General features: G+C 47.7%; 2 protein-coding genes across 3 annotated transcripts in view; one reads left to right on the plus strand and one right to left on the minus strand.

Annotated features, from left to right (window-relative positions):
- Positions 1-12,466, minus strand: part of Btk29a (tyrosine-protein kinase Btk29A) — a 132,272-nt gene that overhangs the window by 98,559 nt on the left and 21,247 nt on the right. For both annotated transcript variants that reach the window (XM_076897933.1, XM_076897934.1), the window contains one exon: positions 7,988-8,281. In XM_076897933.1, coding sequence (XP_076754048.1) covers positions 7,988-8,281 — 294 coding nt within the window. The remainder of the gene's footprint in view (positions 1-7,987; positions 8,282-12,466) is intronic.
- Rpl39 (ribosomal protein L39) overlaps positions 1-12,466 on the plus strand; it is a 100,862-nt gene that overhangs the window by 58,262 nt on the left and 30,134 nt on the right. The window lies entirely within an intron of this gene.

A 12,466-nucleotide genomic window follows, 5' to 3' on the forward strand; every position in this document is an offset into this window, starting at 1 on the left:
AGGGTCAATAGTAAAACACGATATCCGACTCCCTCGACGGAGATTAACCTGGCCATGTCGCAGCACTCGCCTCGATGGTTCTTCCTTTGACCGGTTCGAGCGCTCCTTAAACGTTCGACCCTTTGTGCGCGCGGAAACCGGGCGTCCTTTCGTTCCACCCTTTGTCGCTTCGAGGAACCATCGGTCCGCTTCGACTAATCATCGAAACTGCTTGCTTAAACGTTTGTTTCGTATAAACCGCGTCTCTGAGTGGACGAAATACAGAGTGTCCTGTGATAGCCAAGGGAAACAGCGAGTGATCAAAATTATCTATCACAGTTTCCGATTGCATTTGAAAGTCGTATGATCCAATTTATAAAACAAAACAAAAAAATAAAAGAAGCGATCAAGAGGCTCTGAACTAGATTTTGTAGCTCTGAATCGATCGAGGGGTTGAAAAAATAGGGGTAGCAAGGGACTAGATGGACCGGAAGTGACGTTCGAACGCGAGGAAGTCTGCCACAGGGTGCAGGAGTGATTCAATTATAATTTCCGAAATTACTCCACTCTCCCAGGCCTATGGGACACGATCGAGCATAATAGGAAACCGCGATGGGCACGTTGCTTCCCGACAGAGTAGACATGCATTTATGTATGCAATACCCGGTGTTCTCGATGCTTCTAACGCTGTGGCACCCTAATACACCGTTATAATTTATAGCAGCCTCCTCTACGGTTTCGGATACATCATCGTCCTGACAGGTCTGCGATACCGATCAGTCGATTGTTCCCATCGGTCACAAAAAGTGGAATCGAGGCGAAGATTAACGAACGCGGTTTTATTTCCCCGCGAGATCTACTCGTCGTCTCGTATCCCGTTCGACAAAAACCCGAATTATCCGGGGCATTATTTCCGTAATCCTTTAATCCGCGAACCGAAACACTCGCTGCCACGATCTGAATTCCAATGGGAGCGTAACTATCGATGGGACGCGAGCAAAAACGCGAATAAAGCACTCCTCGACAAGTGGCAGCGAAAATTAATCTAAATAGAATTCCCGGACTCACACCACGTCCAGCCACCGTTCGAAGTTTCAAATCGCTATTAAATATGAGTCTCGAAGCAGCAGGATTAAGTTAACGAGTTAGACCCGTTGAATTATTCAATCCATCGAAACATCTCGCTCAGCCCATTCCCAAAGCACTTGAGACGTTCGATACAAATAAATCGACGAGACGACGTTGAGATCGGAATTCCCGAAGAACCGGGAGAAGGAAAGAAGACGAGGGAAGGATCCGTCGTTCCATCGAAATCGTGCATCGCGATGTAATGCATCCGGCGGTGCTTTCGATCATCGAGGAACGCACTTCTCCTCCATTAATCCTCGCGGATACAAAGCAAAACGCGGTTCCACATCAAATGTACCGTGAATCTAGATAGAACGCGGTCCGGAATAGATTCTTCGCCGAGGGAGAGATAGGAGGGACACGACGCCGGAAACGCGAGCAGGGTAGGCGGAGGCGAAGCCGGCACCGGCCGATCTAGGCCATCTCCGCGCCCGCTAATGGATTACCAAGGCGCTCGATAGCAATTAGGATGATATCGATGGGTGGGTGGAGGCCGCAGGTGCGAGCGAAACGCTCGAAAAGGAAAACTTGCTGATAATTGACGGCCGCGAATCGAGCCTTCCTCCTTTTCGCGTCGCACGAACTTGGAACGGTTCGCCAAAAATATTTTCCCTCTGTCGAGTACGAGATGTACGCTTGTCGTTTACTCTTTAAGATGGATGAAGTCAATTTATTCAGTCGCGTGTATTTTTTAGTCCGAGGATTTAGGCTAATCCATAGGAAGATAGCTTGGTTATATTTGATGAAACAAAAAGAGATTTTGTACATCCTTTATGTATAATTGTAATTGTGAATAAATAATTTCTCACAGAATTTAACAGAGAGAAATATCCTGACCTTTCAGCTACGTTCCCTCGTGTTTCAGATTCCATTTAATATCCGTTTATTGAAAGTATAAACATATTTGGTTAATTTCATGATTAATATTAATAAAAAGCGTTTGTGTCGATCCTATACCGTTCCATTATTCGGTTCGTCAAACACCGAGCTCGCACATTTCCCGCGTGATACGCGACTTTCCTCCACCCGCGGCATTTCCCGCGGATTTTTCAATCATCCGTAAAATTTCGATGCGTATAATATTTGACTCGCTGCCGCTCCTCGTCAAGGAGGAAACGAAATATCGAGATTCGTTTAAATAAATGAATATATATATATATATATAATTCTATCCCGTCCATTGACTTTTCAATGTTTAATTACACACGAAGACAGAGGGAATGAAAAACGAAAGATAAACCTTTCGAAAATTTGAAAGGTACCGACGCGATCCTTCAAAATCCCGTCCAATCGAGCCATCCGGTCTTTATTAATATGGACGCGACACCATGGCCAGCGCGGAAAAATATTTTCAACAGGCTCAACTTCATTCGCCGGTTCATTCGTTACACTTTTGACACCAGTCGCGCTTAATTCAATTATCGATACATCTCCTGGCTTTGAGCCCCCGATGGTGAACAGGATATGGTGCGTACTGACCCGTCAACGTCTAGCCAATTAGACGGACGCCTCTACATCGCAAACGCTGACCCGACTGCTCGCTTCCTGCTCCGGCGTTCAACGGGAATTGCTGTCGACCACTGTGCGAGCTGGCTACCCCGTTACTACATCGCTTCTCGATTTTACGACCATCTAACGGCGCGGACTCTTGTCAAATATCACGCGTGATCCTCATTTTAATTACCAGTAACGTGTATTTTATTAAAACGAGCATGTTTCCTTGACCGTTCGCGTACCATTCCCTCGCGATTCTCTTCGAACGGAACCACGCGTATAATTCCATTAAAAAACGTTTCAATTTGTTGGAATTGTTTGTCTACGGTAAAGAAAATTCCGCGGAAAAGTCGACCAATTTTCCCGCGGCTTCCCGTTTCCTCTCGTAATTACTTTAAATATTCCACCGCGCGGCGCGTTATGTATTAAGTTCAGTTTACCAGAAAAGCAGCGGGGGTAGCAAAAACTGGCGGCACGATTGCGCGCGGAAGATAGCAGCGTTTATTCCGCGGCAATTTCCAGCGGTGGAGAAAAAAAAAAGAGAAAGACGGACGCTGTTTAAGTCTCGGCTGGCGGGAATTACGACGGCCAATAACAGCAGCGGGCTCGTTAAATACAATGACGAAAATAAAGGGCGCCAGTTCTCGACAGTTCGAGCTTTATCGTCGCGACGCGGAATCTATAACCGCGGAACACTTTAAACGTTTATTAGCCCGCGTAAAATCTTATCGAGCTTTCGCACCGACCGGTTGCAGAGTTCGAGTTCGACAGTATCGATTCGCAGTTATCTATAGCGGATATGGAAAACACGGGATGGTACGCGCGAGAGATCGTCCGATAGTCTTTGGTGAACGAAATTTCATGGACTTTATGCCACGGTTTCGAAGGAGAAAACATCGCTGTCCAATGGATTTTTATTCAATCCTCTTAAACCATGATTAACCCAGACCAGCGCGATGGTGTCCTCGCTTCGAAATCGCGAATGAAATTGAACAAATGCGAGAGAATTGCCAGGCGAGAATCGCGTGTCGATCGTGGGCTCTTCCAACGCTCTTCATTCGTAATTGAAATACCTCCAGAAGAAATAAAAAAAAAATCGTTGAAACTGCTGTTTATTCAACAAGAAAGAAATTTGCCCGAATTAATCCTCGATGGTCAACGATCCCACGAAACGAAGAGAAGCCAGCAGGCTCCGATGGCAACGCGATTCCATCGGCAACACGCGCACGCAGCAAATGCAAATGAGTCGAAGGTAGACGAGGAACGTGGAGGGCCGTAAGCACGCTGCTCTGGATGTACGTACGTCAAGGCTGGTCCCGTTCGAACTGGATCGATTACCATTTAAATGGAGTGCGAACGAGTGCCCCGACTGTACACTGTGCGAATCCAGTCTTAAATTCCAGCGGAGAAAAATCTGGCCTCGCGTGTCTTGCGGGACGAGGCGCGCGAGACGCGTGCAAATTAGTTACCAGCGGCGAGTTTCCCATCTACGGGTGGGTACCAACCCCCCGTTACCGGACACGGTGCGTCCTCCACCGGAGAAACGAAAGTTTCCGGCCTGGGCACCGGATAGCGAAGGTAGAACGATCCCTCTCGTTCGTCAAACACTCGAGAACTGGTACCGCGAACCAGTCCCAACTTTTTCCATCGGATCCTCTTCAAACCGGCGAACTTCCACGAAACTTCCCTGTCCAAACAGTGCTCGCCTATTATTTCGCATCAACCTACGCTAATACCGAGCGTATCCGGTCGGAGGCTCCCGTGGCCTCTCCAAGACCGTACTCAAACCCGAATTCGACCGTTCGCTTCCGGATGGATGGGACCTCGAATGATCGAGCGGATGTAACAATGCATCCCGGATTAAATTCGACGCCCGACCGTGTAATCGTTGCTCCCGATGTTTGCCGTGGATTTCTAGAGAGGCCCCGGACGGGTGATTCTATTGATTCTTCCGGGTGACGAGCAAGTTTCCACGCGGCGCCGCTATCGAGACAGCCGCTATTGTCGTCTAGTTTGACGTTAGCCGCTATCGAGGTGCGCGTCCCGAGTTCCGTGGCGAAGTTTCCGTTTGAGGAGCGAACGGAAGGGGCCTCTCCTGCGAGGGCACTAAGATCGAACTGGTGACTACGCGAAATCAGTTTACTCGAGGACCGTCTTGTCTCGCTTCGCCTTCTGTTATTCAGTTATCCGTGAATTCTGGTAAATTAAAGGGAAACAATATTGTGGAACACTCGAAGCAGACATTCCACTGTTCTAATAAAAAATACGGAAAACCGTGTGAAATATGTACGTTAACGTATTTAGAGGATGAGAATCAACGAATTGTATTGTAAAAACACAAACCTGTACGTGTGTTCTGTACGGTAAAATCGTCTGTTTTCACAGACATGCGAACCTAGCGATAAGGGTTGATTTATAAGGGAACGTTCTGAAACAGAGATACATCAGAACTCGTACCAGCGAGTCGACGAGGACCGTTAACGCCTCGCGTTAATTTCATTAAACCGATCCACCGGGTGTTAATGCCTACAAACTGGCCAACTTCTCAAGACGCGACCGCAGCGAGGAACGGCGAGTTCTGCTCGCACGGGGTACCGAGCCGTGGGAAATAATCGGATGAAATTATCTCACGGAAACGAAATGGCCAGAGTTGAAAGTAAAATCGCCCGACGATGGGACCAGAGATTGAAAAATTATTTGATCCGCTAACCGGGGGCGGCGAGTTAACTCTCGTTTCTCCGATGGCATACATTTGGAACCGTTCTATTTTTCGAAACGCGGAACTCTGTCGCGCTGAAAAAGTCCAACCAGCCCGGACGCAGTTCATGATTCACTCTATTGTACATCGAGCCATTCAATATTTACCCCCGACGGATATCCACGACAAAAATTTCAATGGAACCTCGAAATTCCATCGCCCCGTCCAGCCTGTCCCTTCGCCACGAGAAAAAAACTACCGAAAACACTCGATATGGAATTTCTTGTCGCCGACCAAAACGGCAACCGGATCGTCGAACGCGTAACGTTCCTCGCGAAAATTCCATCCGGCTACTCGCGCCGCGGACAACTAACTCAAAAATAATTATCCGCCGACACGTGTACACTCTGCATTGGTAACCGCATAAAAAATTTCAACAAACGCTTCTCTCGTCCCAAAAAAATTCTGTTGATATTAAATTCTCGTTCCTGGATCTAATTTCAATTTCTGTCGAAATTTTCTTCATCCCCTGCTGGAAACAATGCCAATTTTTCCATTCCGCATTATGCTGTTGCGAAAATGGTATTATTGTCAGTCGAAAATGATGAAAGGGGCTACGAAACGGAGACGCTTGTTCAGTTAGCCGAACGTAGCGACAGGGACGATAGAAAAAGAAGAAGAGGCGACGACGATGGCGACGACGATGGCGACGACGAGGAGGCAGAAAGTGAAGAAGATGACACGCGGATGGGAAGAGTTCGATCGGGTCGATGCACGATGATGGAACAGGAAAAATAGAATGTAAAGAGCGACGTCGAATGGCTTGACGTACAATGGCAGCATAAAGAGCACGGCACAAAGAGTCCTATCGCTGTGCGTTGACCCGTTTAACTGCGCCCGTCGAATTTCATCCCTTATTTCGCCCCACCGCCGACCTCCATGCGCCATGGTGGTCCATCTTCGGAGATTTCACTCCGCGATATCGACAACTCGAAACGATCTCGATCGGACGTAAGACACAATGCCATCGAGAGGGATCTAAGATGGTATCTTCTTGGAAAAGAAGCGGAGAATGGTAGAACGGTGCAAAAACAGGGGTTCCTTCGATGGCGGCAGCGAACGTGCGGTACCACTACCCTCGTTAATCATTTTGCATTCAACTATTGAACTCGTAGCGTTCGACTAATAATATCAGCTAGAGATACGAACGTGAAATCGAACGATAATCTTCCAATTTTCCGTAATAGCTTCGCAGCTCGCAGCACTTTTGCGAGGGGCAGCGATAAAACAAACAATTATCGAAGCACCGGCGTTTAACGCGAAACCGATCGTTGGAACGGTGAAACAACGCGATTTGCGAGCACCTCGGGTCAAACAACTGTCAATTCGCCGGGAACTGATTGGAATTTCAAAGCCGCTAAGGGGCACCCTAATGGAATCCTGTATTAGCCGACCGGACGTTTATGACCAGCGGAGTTTGTCTTGGAATTACCGGGGAACTCGGTAATATTTAACACCGAAGGTGGACTCGCGAGTTCCGTAAGCCCCGAAATACGATGCAAAGTCCGGCGGGAAGTAGAGACGAAGCCGCAGATTAAACGGAAAACTCGCGGCGGCCACGTTGAATTTATAGCTCCGAGCAGCTCGTGGGATTAATTAACTGCGACTGGCTGTTAACGGATTTTCGTCGACCTTACCAAATCTCTCGAAAGCCCGATGAAGAGGCGGAAAAAGTTGGCAGGGTGGAAACGGATCATCGGGGGGTGAATCGAGGGGGTTCGTTACCGTCGCGGAAGACAGTTCCAGCGGAGCGAAAGCTCCGCGGGAAGCTCGGAAGTTTGCGGAAGATGTTAAAACGCGGGATTCGCGTCGTACATTCGCCGTCCGTAAGAAGCGGAACGGTCGACGTGTCAGAGGAACATTCGTTTCAACTTTTTTTTCCCCCCTTCCCCCAGCTCGCTATATCCCCTTTTGCCAGAGTTACGTGATAGTTTCCCATTCCTTTGAAACGGAGATCTTGGCACGCGTCGCTTGGAAGTGGATCTAGTTGAAACGCGTACCTTTAACCTTTGAACTTAACTCTTTCGAGTTCTGCGACGATGCGTCGCGTAATTTTTGATCGATCACCCTGCACGTGTCGTACAATTTTTTTTTTTTTCGTTTCTACCTTTATAAAGTTACCAAGGGGGAGAAAGCGTGAGGGGGTAGCGGAGGATAAAAATTAATCGTTTATCGTACTCTGACCTTTTAAAAACGCTGCCAGAGGCTGGCGTAAATTTAATCCTCCGCTACGAAACGTGAATAAAAAAATTTCAGCACAGGGATATTTTCGAATCAATTTACTTTGACGTAAATAAACTAAATTCTCCCCACAGAGAATGAACGATTACCGCGCGTAATACAGCCTCTATAAATTGTCACGAGTTTGAAAAATACTCCAAACTTTCATCTTAGAACATCCATAATCCCATCAACTCGAAACATCGTTCTCTTCTATACTGAAAAGAAAACTTCCATCTCTCGCGTGGCGAAAGTGCCAAGAGAGGATGGCGGTTTTCAAGCCGTGTTCTAAAGCAACCGGGAACGGTATTTCGCGGGACGATGACGAGAGAGAAAGAGAGATAGAGAGGGGAACTATATCTAATAAAAGATAAAATAAGTGTTATAAAGAAGAAAGTTTGTACGAACCGATTGTCGAGCGTGCCTGCGAGTGAACGATGGGGTTGTTGTTCGCCTCGGAGTTGGTCGTCTGCGGTCGATCGGTTATGGCGGCGGTGGTGGCGATGGTGCTTCCGGCGGCCGAGGTGAAGCTCGAAGTGGACGTCGAGAACGGGTTCGTTACGTTTAACGGCTTGGAGGACCAGGAGCTGCAAGTGTCGCAACCCTCCGCGGAACGTGTCGACAAGCGGCAGCAGGACCAGCGCTTGCCACTCCAGAGACCGGCGTGGTAACGCCCGCTCAGCCCTGGATTCTCGCTGCACACTGTACAATGCGAAACGAGACGTCGTCACGAATTAGTTATAAATCGCCAGTGCAGCGGCTGCGAGTTTTGCATGAAATGGTTTAAGAGTCGATGAAGGGTGGGTTCGGTGTACCAGCTTGCGTCTCGTCGTACGTTAGGACTGGATTTATCATTTACTTTCGTATTCGATGTGCCGTCTTAAGTTTCGCATTTCCATAGCTAAGAAATAGGCGAACCGCTCGTGTTGGACGTCACGCACACGTGTCGCGTTGATTTATAACAATTATATTAAATGATAAATTCATAGGTCAGACGAGTACCCGCGTGATATATTAATTTCAACACGTTTGCAGCAGCGTGTAACACATATGCGAGGGAGAGCTTTCGAGTGGAATCTGCACGCATACAAATGATGGAGTGAATCGTTCAGGCTGGCGAAATATACGGAAACGATACCAGTATACCGTACTTCGTATTTATTTCGCGTTCTTGTATTGTTTAATAATATCTTTACGTGGTTAGAGGTAGCTGGTATCATAGAAATGAAATATAGAGTCTGATAAAAGAAGCGTTTCATTGAAAAATATGAGCGTACATATGTATGCATATACCTTTTGTAGCCAGTGTATGGATTTAAGCGGATGTCGGATAAGCATGAGTTATGAGGAATCTGAAGTATAACTTCCATGGTTCTCTTTCTATTCGAGCAGAGGCTGAGCGATTACTCGGTTTAGACTAGCTCCACGTTGCTTAAACTACATCTTACTGCACCGTTCGATGTGTCGTTTCATCAATTTTATCGAACAATAGTACATCGCGAAAGTAATTCTAAAGGAATGTATAAAAGACAGCCAAAAATTCCCGAGAGAATGGAACAGAGCATTCTCTTTGAAACGCGAGTCCTGTAGAAAAAAAGTATCGAATCGCTATTCATTTTCGTGACAGCGTTCAATTTACTCGCAACTGGCATTCGCCACGTGGTGTATTTATTTGACAAATTATGTATCACGTGGCTCGCAGTATCGATCGCGATGAAATATCGCCAACGAAAGCGTGTGAAAATCATGGCAGCCTTCAGAAAAAAAATTCTCGACTAGCCCTGCCACTCTCGTGAACCAAACATACCATCCAAACACTCGATAGCAGAAAAATTCGCCCCAGCAGTACGTTTCGCCGCGAGTTTTCGTGTGCACGCTTCTTTAAGCTCGCCAGAGTCGGGACGCTACAAACACCAGAAGCGCATCCGAGAAGCACAGAGGCGAGCAATGGGAGCGACGATAAATAACAGAGATTTCATCCAGCCACTTCGACTGCGGGGAATTCCCTCGTTGGAATCTGGGAATTCGTTCTTATTACGCTGGTTGCGCGCCCAGGCTTCGCGTAGTAGTTACCCAACGACTCTGGAAGAAGGGTAAGATGGGGGATGTATCGCGCACGGGGGCAAGAAAACCCAGGCCAATTTCGTCCGTCGAATAAGGGGTCAAGAGGCACGATAGAGCACGTAACGAGAGGGCTAAAAATTAATTAATCCGAGTAGCTCGTTAAAATGCGATCCGCGGGGGTAGCTATTAGTTCCGTGACCCTTTTTCAGCCGAAGAAGCAACTTCCTACGCGGGAAGGAACGAATATTAAAGCCGAATCTGCCGCAACAGTGGATGGATACCTTGGGGGTGGTTTCCGCGTATTATAGCGGACACAGGGAAATCATGGCTGGCGGTTAGTCCGGTGGATCTGGCTGATTATTAGACGCGATGTAGCAATTTGTAGTAGCTTTTGATTTAATTAATACTTTCGAAGTAAACAATTTCCCTCTGATAATCCAAAATTACGAAGGGTACGGTACAAGTTAAATTTTCTGTACTATGGAAACTCTGTTGTTTTATATGAAACAGTTGAGAACAACGTTAACGATTATAACTGAATATGCGCACGATTAATGTATAATACGGTGGGTTGAAAATACCGAAATTGGAAGCGTGTTGCGGAGAGTGCCGGGAAAACATTTCCGCGTCCGGCGTCGAGGACGCGAGAGAAGTGGCCGCCCCTCGGAACACGTGAAAAGCTATTCACTAGCTTCTTGCTTCATACAACGCTCGCCTTCAAGAGAACGCGACGTTTCAAACGTACGAGCCACCGCGAATCGACGACTCGGATGGAATTGATATAGCCGAGGGAGTAGAATAACCGTTCCCACGGGGGTGACTCGCGTGGCTCGTTCCTACAATTGGACCGTCCCGAGCAAGCATCCAGATGGTTATGGATACGCGTGCAGTCAAATTGTGGAAAATGTGCTACAAGTGATTCTCATCTTTTCACGCGTTACGTGGCGGTGGTATGCGGGTGGTTGCACATGTGTCGTGAAAAATTCCTTTATTTTCCAGGAGGCTAGAAGAAAGGGAACACGGAGGACGCGCGTTGTTTCGATAGCCCTTCGTCGAGAAAAAAGGAACGACGAGGCTTTCATACGCCACGGGGTTAACTTCGCGGCTAATTCAACGCGCGAACAATGGCGGGGGAGAGATTGACGCGTTGCTCGCTTCTCAACCGGACCGTCGATAATTTGCAGACGTTAATGATCCAGTCGAATTGACACACAGCGATCGCAGTTGAACAGAGCGGCAATAATACGCTGTAAGACTTTCTTTCCATTTCCAACGACCATTGTATTGGCGACTAATCCAATTGAATGCGGATTGCGCGTTCAATTTGCGTTGGTATCACGCGTACAATCCGTTTCCGAGTCACCCTTTGAAAATCGATCACGATAAATACCATAACTGCGCGCGCACTATTGAAACCTACCTCGAACTCATCTAATTTTTCCGCGAAATAACATTCTACTGGCGAAATCACTTTCAGAATCCAAGGATGCACGGCGGAAATCGTGCGAGATCAAAGGCGAACCGGAAGTCCCGCGTTTCAGGGCCCCCAGGGGGCCACGGATCGACGCGATTAATCTTTATTAACGAGCCGACGCGCCTGGGAACTCCCTCGAACTGGCTCGCATGCATATGCATTCGTTGGCCGCGTTCGTAAAAAGAAAAGACGAGGAAATAGACAGAGGGGTGGGAGAAAAAAAGAAGACGAAGAACGGGAGAATAAAGAGAGAGTTCGAGCAGTTTAAAGGCCTCGATCGATATCACGGCCCGGAGCAATTTGTCGGCGGAGACAATATCGATGAGGAACTATTGTACACGACAGCCCCGAGCCTACGAAAGTGCAAAGTAGTCTAGTTCTGCTTATTCCTCCTTTATCCAGGCCTGCCACTCTAATTATCCTCGTTTCCGTCTGGCTCAGACTTTTTCTCACCCCCTCGCGCGCTCGCCATTTCCTTTTTCTACCCCCTGGTTCCGGCTGCAGGAACGCCGGCCGAAATTCCTACGGAGATCGCGTAATTAATCGCCTCATTAGCATCGACGGATCAGCGAATTTCGCGGGGAGTAAGTGTAACTCCGCGTCGAGTGAGAAACGCTCGACGTTAGGCGCCTCGGAAGCGTTTGAGGATGATGTTCGTTTTTACAAACGCGCGTTCGATGGTTCCCGCTGGTTTTTCCGCCGACTAATGCCTCTCGCCGAGTACGAAGAGGGGCTCGAGTGGTTCCGTTCGGAAGAAGAGACGCAACCGTATCTCTCGCAGCTGCGCGCCGTTCCGCTCGCGGAAAAACCGGATCGTTGGCAAGTCGGATCTTCTTAATGCACGCGAGTTGCCGCTTCAGCTTTTGTCTCGTTGCAAAAGGTGGAAAAAAAAGAAAAAACGCTCGGCGTTTTGCGGCGGGACTCATCTTTCCCGATGCGCGCGAGATGCGTTTCAGTGATAAGATGGGAGATTGCGCGAATTCGTAATAAAATGCGAAATGTAACGCGTGCAAGCTGCATCCGTGCGAGAAGATTACACTGAAGTATCTGAAGTTTCGTATTTTTTTCTTCATCACTTCATTTCCATATCAATCTTTCTAATTATTTCTGGAAACGATTAGAAGGGACAGTTCCTGCTTACGCTTCCATTTCCGCTCGTCTGCAAATCAAGGAACGTACGAACCCAATAGTTCCGGAAACGGATACACCGGTTTCGATTATTTACAACCCCTGTAACTTTTTCCCAGCAACGGTTTCTCAACGGGCGAAAAAAAATAGAAAGAAAATAGAGGGGGAGCCAATCGAACGTATCCGGACAAATTGACAAATATCGGGCTCGCCCACGCGAC

This window comes from Xylocopa sonorina, chromosome 7 (genome assembly GCF_050948175.1).
Source record: "Xylocopa sonorina isolate GNS202 chromosome 7, iyXylSono1_principal, whole genome shotgun sequence".
NCBI lineage: Eukaryota > Metazoa > Arthropoda > Insecta > Hymenoptera > Apidae > Xylocopa > Xylocopa sonorina.